General features: G+C 38.7%; 2 protein-coding genes across 14 annotated transcripts in view; one reads left to right on the top strand and one right to left on the bottom strand.

The window, feature by feature from the left end:
- Window positions 1-10,533, bottom strand: part of LOC139760405 (uncharacterized oxidoreductase ZK1290.5-like) — a 120,014-nt gene extending 109,481 nt beyond the window's left edge. For 5 of the 12 annotated variants that reach the window (XR_011715332.1, XM_071683559.1, XM_071683558.1 and 2 more), the window contains exons 1-2: window positions 10,080-10,166; window positions 2,474-2,555 (exon numbers count right to left, since the gene is read on the bottom strand). Coding sequence is in view for 11 of the 12 variants with exons in the window: in XM_071683559.1 (XP_071539660.1) it covers window positions 2,474-2,555; window positions 10,080-10,151 (154 nt within the window). In the remaining variant the exon portion in view is untranslated. Of the gene's footprint in view, window positions 1-2,473; window positions 2,556-9,513; window positions 9,849-9,886; window positions 10,040-10,079; window positions 10,221-10,409 lie in introns of those variants that run through there. The other 7 variants (XM_071683567.1, XM_071683565.1, XM_071683560.1 and 4 more) reach the window with 7 other exon arrangements.
- Window positions 10,534-11,425: 892 nt separating this feature from the next.
- LOC139760401 (bcl-2-related ovarian killer protein-like) overlaps window positions 11,426-16,059 on the top strand; it is a 52,611-nt gene continuing 47,977 nt past the window's right edge. Inside the window, exons 1-2 of one of the 2 annotated variants that reach the window (XM_071683552.1) lie at window positions 11,426-11,487; window positions 14,675-14,831. The gene's annotated coding sequence lies outside the window, so the exon portion shown is untranslated. Of the gene's footprint in view, window positions 11,488-13,848; window positions 13,936-14,674; window positions 14,832-16,059 lie in introns of those variants that run through there. The other variant, XM_071683551.1, reaches the window with a different exon arrangement.

Genomic DNA, 16,059 nt, shown 5'->3' with positions numbered 1-16,059 from the left:
GAAACTAAGGGAATAGGGGATGAATGGGAGGTATTTAGAAAAATGGTACTTTCATAAGTGAGAGAAGTGTGTGGCAATATGGTAGGTGGGCATGTGAGCAAGAGTAGTGAGTGGTGGGACGATGAAGTCACGTGGTCAGTGAAAGAAGAGAGAGGTGTATGGGCGTTAATGTTGGGGAAGAGTTTGAGTGATTGGAAGACGTACAGGAGAAAAAACCAAAGGGCTTGAGGAAGGTATAGGGGCTGAAAAAGATGGCAAATGAGAGTTGGGATGAACAAGTATCAATAAACTTTAGTAATACAAGTATGAAAATGTTTGGAAGTTAATAGTGTGAGGAGAACAAGAAAACATACATGTATGGAATCATAGGTGAAGGGAGCAGATGGGGAAGTGGTTACATGTGAAAGTAAAGAAGGGATGAAAAAAGTGTTTTGGACTGTTCCATGTATTTGATGATAGGGGCAGATGCGGGGTGTTTTGGACATGGAGGTATGCAAAGTGAGTCATGATAGGTGGTTTGGTGAAATGGGAAGAGATGAAGAGAGCCTTGCACAAGTTAAAGTCTAGTAAAGCAACTGGAATGGATGGGTTTTTTGTTGAATTTCAAAAGAAAGGGGTTGACTCTGGTGTTGATTGGTTGTTTAGGATTTTCACTGTATGTATGGCTCATAGTGAGGTGGCTGAGGGTTGGTAGAATGCTTGTGCAGTGCAACTGTACAAAGGTATAGGATACAAAAGTGAATGATCAAATTACAGATGTATATGTTTGATGAGCTTACCTGTTAAGTTGTATGGGAGAGTGCTGACTGGAAAGGTGATGATATACATAGAGCATCAGACTGAGGAGGAAAAATGCAGTTTCAGGTGAGATAGAGAATGTGTGGATTAGGTACTTGGTTCGAGGAATTTGTGTGGAAGTTACTTAGAAAAAGAGATGACATGTGGATCTTGAGAATGCATTTAACTGGATTGACAGATATGGGTGGAAAGCTACCAAAAGTACTGAGGAGTTTTTACCAAATGATGAAAATATGTGTGTGAGGAAAGAGGAGGGTGAGTAGTTCCAAGTGAAAGTGGTTCTGTGGGGGGGTGCATGATGTTACAATGGTCATTTAATGTTTATGAATGGGGTGGTGAGGAAGGTAAATGCAAGGGTCTTGCAGAGGAAGGCAAGTCCGCAGACTGTTAGGGGTTGGGGTAACTGGGAGGTGAATCAGTTACTGTTTGCTGATGAAACTGCACTGGTGGCAGATTGAAGAAAGGTAGCTGCAGAAGCTGGTCTCTAAGTCTGCAAGAGTTTATAAAATGAGAAAGTTGAGAGTATAAACTTTATATGTGAATAAAAACAAGGTTATTTCTTTTAGTAGTAGCGAGAAACAAGTCAGTTGGAGTGTGAGTTTGAATGGAGAAAGCCTGGAGGTACCTGAGTGTTTTACATACCTGGGAGTGGAGTGGACATAGCAACAAAAGGAACCATAAGAGTTTGAGTAAGCCATAGGATGGATAAAACAGCTCATTGTCCAAGGCACTATGAGGAGTGTGTGAAAACAGTTGCCATCTCTGAGGGCAAAGATGGATATTTTGATGGAGTTATGCTACCAGTGGGGTTGTCTGGAGAGAATTTTTGAGGAAAGATTGACAAAGGGGATATATATTTCAGAGGTAAAGGGAAGAGGGAGAAGGAGACAAAACTGGAGGTGGAAGGATGGACTGAAAAAGATTCTGAACGATCGGGGCCTGAACATACAGGAGGGTGAAAGTCATGCATGGAATAGAGTGAATTGGAACGATGTGATGTACCAGGGTCAAAGTGCTGTCAGTGGATTGAACCAGGGCATGTGAAGCGTCTGGGTAAACCATGGAAAGTTTTGTGGGGCCTGAATGTGGAAAGAGAGCTGTGGTTTCGGTTCATTATACATGACAGCTAGAGACTGAGTGAGAACAAATGTGGCCTTTGTTGTCTTTTCGTAGCGTTACCTCGCATGCGCGCGGGGGGAAGGGGTGCCATTTCATGTGTGGCAGGGTGGTGATGGGAATGGAAGAAAACATCAAGTATGAATATGTACATGTGTATGTATGTATATGTCTGTGTATGTATATGTATGTATACATTGAAATGTATAGGTATGTATATGTGCGTGTGTGGGCGTTTATGTATATACATGTGTATGTGGGTGGGTTGAGCCATTCTTTGGTCTGTTTCCTTGCACTACCTCGTTAACGTAGACAGCAAAAAAGTAAAATAATGAAAAATATATATATAATTCTTTTTTCCCCAAAATTCACCTATGGGGTTTGTAGATTTCTCTGTATACGAGTATAAAGTTTAAGAGAAATCTAAACCTTATAATAAATCATCAAATCACTAACTATGAATATGAAAGGATCTAAAGGACTGACATATACCTAAAATAAATATTAATGTTTTAATGAGTAAATTGAGTAGATTACAGACAAAGGTGTAACTTCTTACCTAAACCAAGAATTGGCATTTTAACACTATTGTGAAGCACCACATGTTTCTCAGGATTGCTGTAAACATCAGCCATTACAATCTGAAAGTGAATACGAACAATACAAAATTTTAACACTATTGTAAAGCACCACACATTTCTCAGGATTGCGGTAAACATCAGCAATTACAATCTGAAAGTGAATAAGAACGATATAAGGAGAACATGCATCTTAAATAATCAGAATATAACTACATTATATTTTGCAAATAAACTGCTATAAATTAGATTTTTCTAAAAATGGAAAGAGGTACATAAATTACACTTATGCAGAGAACCCACAGTGGGTAAATCCCAATGTGGCAGTTGAGGGTATAATTGGTGTACTTGGGGTATTCAGTAATGTGGATGGAAGTGGTGAAAAGCTTGTGGATTTGTGTGCTGAAAAAAGACTGTTGATTGGGAATACCTGGTTTAAAAAGACAGATATGCATATGTATGTGAGTAGGAGAGATAGTCAAAGGGTAAAACTGGATTTCATGTTAATAGATAGGAATGTAAAAGAGAGACTTTTGGATGTTGATGTGCTAAGAAGGGTAGCTGGAGAGATGTCTGATCACTATCCAGTGGAGGTAAAGGTGAAGATTTGTAGAGGTTTTCAAAAAAGAAGAAAGAATGTTGGGAAGAGTGGTGAATGAAAGTAAGCCTGGAAAGGACACTTGTGTGAGGAAGTACCAGGAGATATTGAGTGCAGATTGGTGTTTGTATTTGGGGAAGCAGTGATGGCTGACACAAAAGATGCATGTGGCATGAGAAAGATGGGAGATAAGCATATTAGAAAAGGTAGTGAGTAAGGAGGGCAAATGACTTGGAGATGTATAAAAGAAAGCAGCAAGAGGTCAAGAGGAAGGTGCAAGAGTAGAAAAAGAGGGCAAATGAGAGTTCAGGTGAGAGAATATCATTAAACTTTAGAGAGAACAGAAACATGTTTTAGAAGGAGGTTAATGACATGTGTAAGACAAGAGAACAAATGGGGACATCGGTGAAGGGGGCATGGGCAGAAGTAATAACAGGTAGTGAAGAAGAGAGGAGATGGAATGAGTATTTTGAAGGTTTGTTGAATGTGTTTGATGATAGAGTGGTAGATATAGGGTGTTTTGGTTGGGGTGGTGTGTGAAGTGAAAGGGTCAAGGAGAATGGTTTGGTTAAAAGAGAAGAGATAGTGAAAGCTTTGTGGAAGATGAAAGCCAGCAAGATTTGGATGGTATTGCAGTACAATTTATTAAGAAAGGGGGTGACTATGTTGATGACTAGTTGGTAAGGATATTCAATGTATGTATGGATCATGGTGAGGTGCCTGGGGATTGGCAGAATGCAAGCATAGTGCCATTGTACAAAGGTAAAGGAGACAAAGGTGAGTGTTCAAACTACAGAGGTATAAGTTTGTTGAGTATTCCTGGAAAATTGTATGGGAGGGTATTGATAGAGAGGGTGAAGGTATATGCAAAGCATCAGATTGGGGAAGAGCAATGTGGTTTCAAAAGTGGTAGAGGATGTGTGGATCAGGTGTTTGCTTAGAAGAATGTGTGTGAGAAATACGAAGGAAACAGATGGATTTGTATGTAGCATTTATGGATCTGGAGAAGGCATATGATCAGATTGACAGAGATGCTTTGTGGAAGGTCTTAAGAGTATATGATAAGGGAGGTAAGCTGATAGAATAAGTGTAAAATTTTTACCAAGGATGTAAGGCATGTATACGAGTAGGAAGAGAGGAGAAAGACTGGTTCCCAGTGAAGGTCAGTCTGTGGCAGGGGTGTGTGATGTCCCCATGGTTGTTTAATTTGTTTATGAATAGGGTGGTTAGGGAGGTAAATGGAAGAGTTTTGAGAGAGGGGCGAGTATGGAATCTGCTGGGGATGAGTGGGCTTGGGAAATGAGTCAGTTGTTGTTTGGAGATGATACAGCTTTGGTGGCTGATTCGAGTGAGAAACTGCAGAGATAGGTGACTGAGTTTGGAAAAGTGAGAAAGGAGAAAGTTGACCATGACTGTGATTAGGAGTAAGGTTATTAGGTTCATTACGATTGAGGGACAAGTAAACTGGGATGTAAGTTTGAATGGAGATAATTTGGAGGAAATACATTGTTTTACATAACTGGGAGTGGACTTAGCAGCAAATAGAACCATGGAAGTGGAAGTGAGTCACAGGGTGGGGTTGGGGGTGAAGGTTCTGGGAGCAATGAAGAATGTGTGGAAGGAGAGAACGTTATCTCGGAACAAAATTGTGTATGTTTAAAGGAATAGTAGTTCCAACTATATTATAAGGTTGAGAGGTATGGGGGAGGGTAGATGTGTTGGATAGGAAATGTTTGAGGACAAAATGTGGTGCAACATGGTTTGATCGAGTAAGTAACGAAAGGGTAAGAAAGATGTGTGGAAATAAAAAGTGTGGTTGAGAGAGAAGTAGAGGGTGTGTTGAAAAGGTTTGGACATATGGGGGGAATGATTGAGAAAATATTGACAAAAAAGATATATGTGTCAGAAGTTAAGGAAACTAGAACCATGAGACCAAATTGGAGGTGGAAGGATTAAGTGAAAAAGATTTTGAGTGATTGGGGCCTGAACATACAGGAGGGTGAGAGGCATACCAGGATTAGAGTGAATTGGAATGATGTGGTATCCTGAGGTCAACATGTTGTCAATGGACTGAACCAGGGCATGTGAAATGTCTGGGGTAAACCATGGAAAGGTCTGTGGGGCCATAGCTCCCATTCCACATCCAGGCCCCAGAGATCTTTCAATGGTTTCCCCAGACGTTTCACATGCCCTGGTTCAGTCCACTGACAGCACCTCGATCCCAGTATACCACATTGTTCCAATTCACTCTATTCCTTGCATGCCTTTCACCCTCCTGTACTTTCAGACCCTGATCGCTCAAAATCTTTTTCACTTCATCCTTCCACCTCCAATTTGGTCTCTAACTTCTTGTTCCATCTACCTCTGACACATATATCCTCTTTGTCAATCTTTCCTCACCCATTCTTTCAATATGTCCAAACCATTTCAGCACACCCTCTTTTGCCCTCTCAACCACACTCTTTTCATTTCCACACATCTCTCTTACCCTTTCATTACTTACCCAGCCAAACCATTTCACACCACATACTGTCCTCAAACATTTCATTTCCAACACATCCACACTCCTCTGCACAACCTCATCTATCACCTATGCCTCACAACCATATAACACTGTTGGAACTACTATTCCTTCAAATATACCCATTTCTGCTCTCTGAGATAATGTTCTCTCCTTCCACACACTCTTCATCGCTCCCAGAACCTTCACCCCCTCCCCAACCCTGTGACTCACTTCTGCTTCCATGGTTCCATTTGCTGCTAAGTCCACTTCTAGATGTCCAAAACACTTCACTTCCTCCAATTTTTCTCCATTCAAACTTACATCCCAATTACCTTGTCCCTCAACCCTACTGAACCAAATAACCTTGCTCTTATTCACATTTACTCTCAATTTTCTCCTTTCACACACTTTTCCAAACTCGTCACCAATCTCTGCAGTTTCTCACACGAATCAGCCACAAGAGCTGTATCATCAGCAAACAACAGCTGACTCACTTTCCAGGGCCTCTCATCCACAACAGACTACATACTTGCCCCTTTCTCCAAAACCTTTGTATCATATCCAAACATATTCAGGTAGGATTTCATACTTTCTTGCAAGTCATTAGCATACATCAAGAGGAGTAATAGCTCCAGAACTCCTCTGTCACCTCAACCCATTTAGAAAAGGCTCTTTTAACATGAGTATCTTGGTCTCTCCCTTCTACTTTATTTGTTATCAGCTGGAATTTTACACAAAGCACAATGTTATCTACATCATCCAACTTATCATTTTTTCTGTTTACATTATTTTCATCAGTCAATATCAGTACAATACTTATCCTCATCATTCATAATTTCCTCATCATTGTTTAGTCTACAAGCTACTGAATTAGTTGGCTCTCCTTTGTTAGGGCAAGTTCAATTACACTGAATACGGCAATTCAGTATTTCAACAGTTCAGCATTCTAACATAATTTCAAAAGCACAACCTTCATTTTTTCATGTATTCAGTTACATACCAAGCTCCTAGTTAAGCAAATTCAACTATTATTCAGTCAGTTAAAAATGTATCTGAAATTAGTCCTACATACATGACTATTGGGCATGTGATTTATAAACATTTTACATACAAAACCAAACAATACAAAAAATATATGAAGCCCTGAATACCCTCAATTTACAAATGGATTATGTTCTTGAAAAGCCATTCTCAAATGGATATCTCCTTATCTGATATCCATTTCTCAATTGACATCTAATATACAACATGCGATACTTTTTTTTTTTTTTTTTTTTATACTTTGTTGCTGTCTCCCGCGTTTGCGAGGTAGCGCAAGGAAACAGACGAAAGAAATGGCCCAACCCCCCCCATACACATGTACATACACACGTCCACACACGCAAATATACATACCTACACAGCTTTCCATGGTTTACCCCGGACGCTTCACATGCCTTGATTCAATCCACTGACAGCACGTCAACCCCTGTATACCACATCACTCCAATTCACTCTATTCCTTGCCCTCCTTTCACCCTCCTGCATGTTCAGGCCCCAATCACACATGCGATACTATTCTACAATTAAAGATTCTTTTCCAAAATGTAATACATGTCATGGAAAACCCACTATAAGATTAATTCTATATAATGGGAAATACAAAATATCATTTAAATTTAAACAAAATTAGCAAACATAATGTTCATCAATGAACAAAATTACAATACTTTATTGATATCAATATGACCTCTTCCACTGCCATATCACATTAATGCATCCAGTCTTATGACACAAATGATAGTTTTCCATGTCACTAACATATCTAACTGATGCTGGGCTTTTACACAATTTTGAAGGGTTACAATGCAGTGTTAAGGAATAAAATGTACAATCATTTGCCTGGATATACATAACCATAAATTGTGTCTACAATCAAGCTGGTGTATCACTTGTCTCAATATATATCCACAAAATATATAAACAGAACTTTCATCAATTAGGGGATGGGTGTTATACAATGGAGTTTGCAATGTTATCCTTCATTTAGTAGTTAGAAAACATATTAACCTTTATTCTGTTTTCTACAGCTCAAAATTAGAAACTGCTATCAATTAATTATCTCAAAATTTCACATAATCTTTCCTTAATCCACAGCAACAGATATAAAAGTACAACCTTCCCACAAACTCCATATGAACCAGAATGGCCATATGTGAATGACTGCCTTAAAATTATCACCACAGTGTTCATTAGAAAGTGTGACAAAGGCAAATCATTATATCAAAGGTATGAAATGAATTGGGAGCTAATGAGATATATGAATATAAAATACATCTTCAATTATAAACAGGCAATTATGGGGAAGGCTATGAAGCACAGCAAATATGAAGGGTTAATTACTAATATGAAAGTAGGTGAATCAATTGCAGACATCAACATTACATAAGAAAACCTCACCTATCTTTCCTCTACAACCTTTGATAGTTGTTTCATAGATTATGGTGATATTCAGTCACCTACAACTTCTTAAGGAAAAGGTGAGGTAAAGTTGATCCCTTATCCTAGTTTAAAATCCTTCAACTAATACAATCATGAGCTCATGGTAATTACTCATGAGGATCTAAACACAAGGAAAAATCATACAGTCTTATCTCTTTAGTAAGAATTTTTCTCATTTGTACTTGTGGACTATTCTCCAACTCAGCATCTGGAACTAGCTAGTATATCTAGATATCTCTGGGTCATGTAGCGTTACTTAGGTGATACATCTCTTCAGATACTCAAACTCGAGTGGGGATAAGATCCAGATCTTGAGATAACAATTTCCATGAATGCACTCCCTCCAAAGATCAGACTTAAAAAAGTGTGGGCACCTTTCCTGGGGTTTTCTATTGCAATGTCTCTCACTTAAGATGCAGTTCTTTCATATGAAGTTGATCAAGATATATAATACTTTTACCCAATATTCTTCCTAACCATAACCCATCACCCCAACAATTCTGTGCTGCAAATCAAGCTACCCTTGACTTCCTTTACTATATATACATTTTGATAGCAATCACTGCAAAATAAAATCACTGATGTTACAAAGTGATTCAGGCAGTGGATTTCAACTTCCCAGTTACTAGGATCTTGAAAACACTAGGATTTTGAAAATTACTAGAATCTTGAAAAACACTAGGAATTTGAAAATGACTAGGATCTTGAACATAACAAGGATCATGAAAATAGTTATTTGAAAACGACAAGGGTCTTGAAAACACTGATTCTGACTAGTAGGATCTTGTTAATGCTAGGATTCTTAAAATTCACTAAGCTCTTGTCAATGTTATGATTTTAAAAATTGACTAGGATCTTGTTTATGCAAGAATTGCTGGGCTTTTGAAAATTACTTATCAATGTAGGATTTTGAAGACTACTAAGAATTCTTTAACCCGAATTTTGAAAAGCTATCAAAACAAGGATTTTAAGACTTAAAACTAGAAAACTAGAATTTTGAAAACCTAAATACACCAAAATGTAGTATTTCTATACATAACGAATGCGTCAAGTAGTCTGTTATTATGGATACAACCTCAACCTTTTCCATGTGTAGCAACAGTTCGTATAATATACAACACATAATATTAGAATCATTATGCATGTTCTGAATATATAATTCCGCATTCTGATTTCAGGTCTCCTGTGATACCAGTATGTATGCAGAAAAGTTGCTGGCATAAGAAACCATTACTGTTAGGATGCTGTGGTATGTACTTAATACCACTTCAGTAAATAAATCTACTAAGCCTGTTTACAATTCATAACAGAATAACGATAAATACATCGGGTTACAAATGTCACCTTCAGTACATCATCTACAATAAATGAATACATTATCCTCGTTTATCCTCTTTACAAGTTTACCGACATATATCACCTTATTTTCACAACGTTACCTGCTTTCCACTTTGACTTACGGCGTAAACTCAAGATGTAGTTGTGTGTGAGTTTAAAATTAACCTCTATAACTTGGCACTGGGAAGGTAGTCGAGACTATTGCCTTCCCTACAATGGCTATTAGCATAACCTAATACCTACTCTCTTGGGTATCGGTGCAGTACCACATTACCGTTGAATGGAACAGTACCTTCAATTTGAAGTTCATATGATGGATTGTCAATATACATAAGTGGTTATGTAATAGTTATATTCTAAAGTTATTCACTTGTTGCTGATGAAAGTGGATTCTCATCAAGAGTTTGAAGTTAGATATTTCGTATTAACTCAATAGATGGTGTTTTTACGACATATTCATTTTCACTCATTTACCTCTGTTTTCGGGCACCTTCGATTTAGAAATAAATAGACCATTATCCCTACTGGGAAATCAGGGTTTACGTCGGAATGCACCGTATATGAAATAAAGTGCAGCTGATGGAGGTTGTACTCCAACAAAACCTGATTTTGATGTGCAGTATTGAGGAACCGCTCACTTAAATTTTATCAACAAAAAGGATAGTACCTGTATGATCCGTAACTTGCCTTCACATTCTTTACGTTGGTTCTGAGGGTCGTCTACCTTTACAAATGTCATACATAACAAAGCAGGTGAAAGAAGAGTTAGGTTAAAGCAACCCCTGAGTAATGTACCACCAACACATGTGACCAATATGTTTTTCTAATAAATGCAAACGTAATAATGTTCTAGTTCTAACATTTGGTCACCAAAAGATATAGTCACATGTTTAGTCAAGCAGTTCTATATGATTTCTTACACGGCAAACAATTTATACAATGCATCTATATTATCTAACGTTGATAATCATTTAGCAAATCCCCTTTTGCTATTTACCTTAACAGGCACCGCCCTACTTTCATTGACTACATGGCGATAAATACGGTTACGTGAGTGGCTAGCGAAAGGCGACGAATAGGGTTATTTAATCGGCTGAATGCTGATGGATGCGGTCACTTGTTTGTCTGAATTTCAGCGTAAGGATAACTTGGTTGGGTAGGAGGTGTGTTAGGTATTTTGTATCCTGTTGTTCATGCGTATTCCTACTTTCCTGCATAAATTCATTTTTCTTTTTTTTTTGGACTGCATATGGTAATATGCATAATATACGCATGATAAATCTTTGCGGAATATCACTGCCAGTTGATTCTGCACGTTGGTCAGTTATGCATCGTGCTGTGAAGGCCTGTGTAATCCGGTCAGGTTACTGACCGTTTTCACAGGGTGCCAACTGTCTGTGAAGGGGATACGCAGGAGGAAGGCACACAATCTAAGTTGCAGTGTCAACCATCCTTGTTCATCGTACATATTGTTCTTGTATGACTATTCCGGTAGAAGTAAACCTTTCATAGCTTTTTTGGACCGTCCCTGCTTTGTGATGATGTACTTATTCTTTACTGTTGAGTTTATAACCTGTATACAGGCTCATTGGGGAAATCTATATAGATACAGTAACTAACTGAACATCTTTCCATCTATTTATGTTTGTCACTGTTTAGTTATATAATTACAGTACAGTCTAATATGTCATTATTTCTCCATTGATCAATTACGCTTGTCATAGTTATCTCCCCTCTTGACCAATAATTGTTTCAATTATCCATTACATCATGTTCAGTTTTCAATAAGAATTGATATATTCGGTTTTCTAAGTTACATTATCCAGGGTACATTATAGTCTTTTAAAAAATCGTATCATCGTATGTTACAAAATGTTTTTTCTTTTATCAGACGGTAAATACATTAATAGTAAACATTTTAACTATTATTACAATTTATGGAAGGACAAAAAAGACGCAATAGACAAAATGAAATAATAGGACGTAATTGTATTCAGGAATAGAAAGTGTTGAAATGTTTACAGGCATTCCCTCTCTAGAAACGGCCTCTCAAAAAGATAGGACAACGCTGTTGGGTAAATCTATAATGTTAATCTGTAAACATCTCAGTTATTTCAAATACTTATGTTATGAAATTGAGGCAGTATATCTGCCAAAGATTTGTTAAGTAAAGTAAGGTAGAGAGAGCTCAATGTATTGAGTAAACTGTATTTTTGTTTAGAGTACGTTTATTTTTGCTCTTGTAAATATATTTTTTGGTAACCTTTTACTGCTGTGTTTGGTACTTGACCAAATCTGTAAGAAGGAAAAGGATATATATATATATATATATATATATATATATATATATATATATATATATATATATATATATATATATAATGGCCGTCGGCTGTCAGATATTAGCCAGATAGTAAGGGAATCTGTCTAGCCCAAATCTCCGTTAATAGAAGCCATTATTTCAGTTGTTTTAATGGTCCTATGGGCTGATTATTCTCACATCTACGTAACATGTAAGGGGTGGAGGCAGGACGTAACACGCTGTTTGAGTTCATAGCCAGTATATCCTGAACCTGGCTGGTCAGAGACCCTTCGAAAGTACTTGTCCTACAATTTCATGCATGAACCAAGGTTTTCATGGTACTGATATTTCAGAACGTCATCATTATGTCTTGTCCTTTTTATGAAATGAATGCATTGATAGTTTTAGTGCAATTCGCATGCTGGTTTAGTGATTATTATTTATACTAGTTTCCTGGTATATGCAATGTGTATAGTAGTGTTTCTGCTGAACTTGACCAGTAACACGTCGCACTATCAACAAAGGTTGAATTGCGTCAATCTCCCTTGAGGCACGAGAGTGAACCACCGCCCACTATCCACAACCAGGCCCCACAGACCTTTCTGTGTTTTCCCACGGCTTCCTCATATGCATTGGTTCAATCCACTGACGGTGCGACTCCCCTTGGGTACCATATCCTGTGCACGCATTTCACCCTCCTCTATAATCAGTCCCGAGCACTCAAAGAATTTTTTCACCATCCTTCCATCTCCAGTTTGGTCTCCCCCCCTCTCCTTGACCTCTTCACATTTGACACACATGTCCATGTCAGCCTTTCCTCGCTCATTCTCTCAATCACAATCTTCTTTCTTACCGCACCTCTCGCATATTCCTTTGTCATTTACTCGATCAAACCACCTCGCACCACATATTGTTCTCATATATTTCATTTTTAGTACATCCACCTTCCTCCGCACATCCTTAACATCCATAGCCCATGCTTTGCAATCCATCCAACATCGTTGGGAATTCTATAGACTGTCAAACATACCGTTTTTGCCCTCCCAGACAACGACCTCTCTCCACACGTACTTCAGTGCTATAAGGACCTTCGCACCCTCACCCACCCTATGACTCACTTTCGCTTCCATAGTTCCATTTGCTGCCCTGTCCACTCTCACGTATCTAAAGCACTTCACTTGAATTTTCGTTTGAAGATTAAGGAATGGCCAAATTAGAGTTTGGGAATTAAATGTCCTAACTTTTTTTTGCCAGCAGTTGAAGCATTGTAGTGTTAAGATTTGATGTTTGTAGAGAGCAGTTTTTCCTTTTAAACATTACTACAGAAAGAGATAATGTAGGTAGATCTATTTCATACATGCTCGCCGTTTCCCACATTAGCAGGAGCGTCAAGAACAGGTAACAGCCTTAGAGGAAAATTCTTCACTTGGCTCCTAGCTCTGTTCCCTCTTTTAGAGAGTAATATAGGAAGGGAGAATGACACCAGTCTTGATACTCTGACTCTAGGCTGTGGTATTAGTGATACTGGTGTAACATTGAAGTGGTTCTGTTGGTTGGTACTTGTTGAACTGGGCTGTGTTGTTGGTAGAACTGATTTAGGTAGGCTGAAGTACTGGTGTAATTTGGTTGTGTTGTTACTAGTACTAGTGTGAAAAGTTGGTGGTATGTATATAGGGTGAAGTATTGGTGTAACTAGGGTGAAGTACAGGTGACTCTGGTGTAACCAAGGCGAGATCCTGGTGATACTCGGCTCTGTCAGCACCCGGCCGTCAGCACATTGTCTCTGGGATAGGTAACCTTAGTAATGATGTCTGCTAATAAGAAAGTCAGTAGCTGATCATCGTTAGATATTTCAGTATTTGGATTTGAATATTGATTTCTTTTTATATTTTATATGCTTCGTTGCGAAATAAAATGACTCGAACAATAAGCTGTGATGATGTGTAAAGCATTTAGTTTTGCATTTTGTGTAGCAGTGTAAGTTTATTGCAGTTAGCACTGCATGACAACTGATTTACTAAATGTCTGGCCCAGTAAAATATTAGTGATACGATACAGAAGGTGTGAGCGAGGTGGTTTACAGCCAGATGGCCGAGACGTAAGGCTGCTGTGACGTCATCACTTTCACTCATAAACTGCGTGTGACGTTTGCCTGGCGTTTTGTGCTGGTCTGCTGGCGGGTGGATCGCTGTCAGTGCTACTTCAGAGATCGTTGAGGCAGGTCTGTGCGCGCTGCGTTCGAAAACTTGTGTGTGTGTGTGTGTGGTAGTGGTTGGCGCGACTGTGTGGATTTTGGTGTCGAACCTTCAGAAATTGATATGATTTAGAAAGATTTTCCTTGTGTAGTTGCAGTCGTGACTTATTGAATGTCAGTAGATCTCGGATACATATTTAACAACTTAAGCCATGTTACTGAGATCAGTGAAAACCTGAAACTAAAGGAAATAAAGTCTGTCATTGTCATAGTTGATAGATATTTAGAAAAATGTATAAACGCAGTAATGCAATTTTTTTTATTGCAATTCTGCTCAGCTAATGGAATTATGATAATTCAGACCACGGTTCGTGATAAGTACAGATTTGTTTGTCGTTACTGGTTGGATTGAGTTCGTGGGCTCCACATAATTGGCTATGTGGATTTGGCTTATAGAATAATCAAGGTACAAGATTGTCATAAGAATTGTAATATATGTTCACGTTATTCTTGACTATGTACTGTCTCAAAATTTTGCTGGTGTTAGTTGAAAAAGTAATCAGTCGTTACTTGGGCATTGTGCTTGTTGGACTGAAAGCCGAACATCGAGGTATTGGTGTACTGTAGCAATGGGTAGTAAAACTGTTCCTAGTTATACCGTAGAAAACCCAAGTACTCGCATGTAAACCATGAAGACGACGACTGAATTGTTGTAATCATCAATATATTAAACCTCAAGTGAAACCACGTCTTTGTCCATCTACAGGAGTGTGAGGACTATTGATCGCATCCCTCTTCAGAGCGTGAAACGCGCCTGGTACTGCCAGCTATACTTGTTGCCTCTTGTCATGTGCCTGTTACACTCTTCAAGTTTTCCTGTTGCCACGTCAGCCAAATTTACTCTGCGAAAAACTTTGTAAAAGGTATAGTGTAATTTTGGTACATTAAGACGATCATAGATTTCATGGAGTTTCTCATACAAACTGCTTTTATATGTAGATTTTGCTTCACTGATGGTAAAAACAAGTGGATGATCACTGTGTTTGCCCTTTGCAACGGGTGATCAGAAAACAGCTCTGGGGTTGTAGCCTCCATATTCACCCATAATCAAAACTGTCTTCTGACGGACCCGATTTAGCCCATACTCATAAGCTGTCTCTTTCCTGTCCGTGAGGTAAACCTGGTGTCAAGCAGCCTAGCTTGGTGTACTGCACATATGATCCTTCCACAATACCATAAAGTCAACATAGTGACGAGCAGCATAGCATGGTGCACGGTACTATATCGACAGGTCTGCAGGCCGTCGAGCATTGCACTGTATTGTCAGGTTTGTCTGCAGTGGAGGAGCGAAGCTTAATCGGTTCTCTACCGATGTTTGGATTTTATCCGGTCAGTTTTGGAAGGCATGGGAATATGTGGCCTTTATAATGATAGCAACTTTAGAAAGTGGGAGTAATCAAGGTCAAGAGTAAGATAACAGTTACAAGATATTGAAAGTAAGTGTTCTCCGAATTCACCGGTATACAAGAAAAAATCCGTATCATACCCCAGAATCGAAAAGTTATGTCAAACTGTAAGAGCACTGTTTCTTAAATTGGTTGGAGTTTGATAAGCGAAAACGTAAATTACTGTTCGGGCAGTAATGGCTATATAGTTATCTGGACGGAAAAGACATCACGAGACTTGCTAGAATACGAATATGACCATAATATACCTTCATCCAAGTCCTTTATAGAGAACTAACGAGCTACTTTATACTTGGGCCTCTTCGTCTACTTTTACAGATCTTCCGTCTGAGATGCAGGTTATGCTAAAACTCGAACGTAGAGATAAACTAATCCATTTAATTATGAACAAGGGGCATGTTGACTGCAATATCCTAATCACTGAATTTGAATTAGACACAACGCTGAGTAGAGACAAAGCTACTTCCCCAGGAGAGGATGGTATCACGTATAAAATCTTAAAGCTCTTACGCAACGTACCCGGCAATCCTCTATTGCACTGTACAACATGAGCTAGGAAAAGACATAAATGGTGGCCACATTCCTTCACACTCAGTCGCTAACTGTCATGTGTAATACACCAAAACCACAGCTCCCTTTCCACATTCAGGCCCTACAAAACTTTCCAAGGTTTACCCCCGACTCT

This window comes from Panulirus ornatus, chromosome 36 (assembly GCF_036320965.1).
Source record: "Panulirus ornatus isolate Po-2019 chromosome 36, ASM3632096v1, whole genome shotgun sequence".
Taxonomy (NCBI): Eukaryota; Metazoa; Arthropoda; class Malacostraca; order Decapoda; family Palinuridae; genus Panulirus; species Panulirus ornatus.
This window is presented reverse-complemented; position numbering and strand designations above follow the sequence as displayed.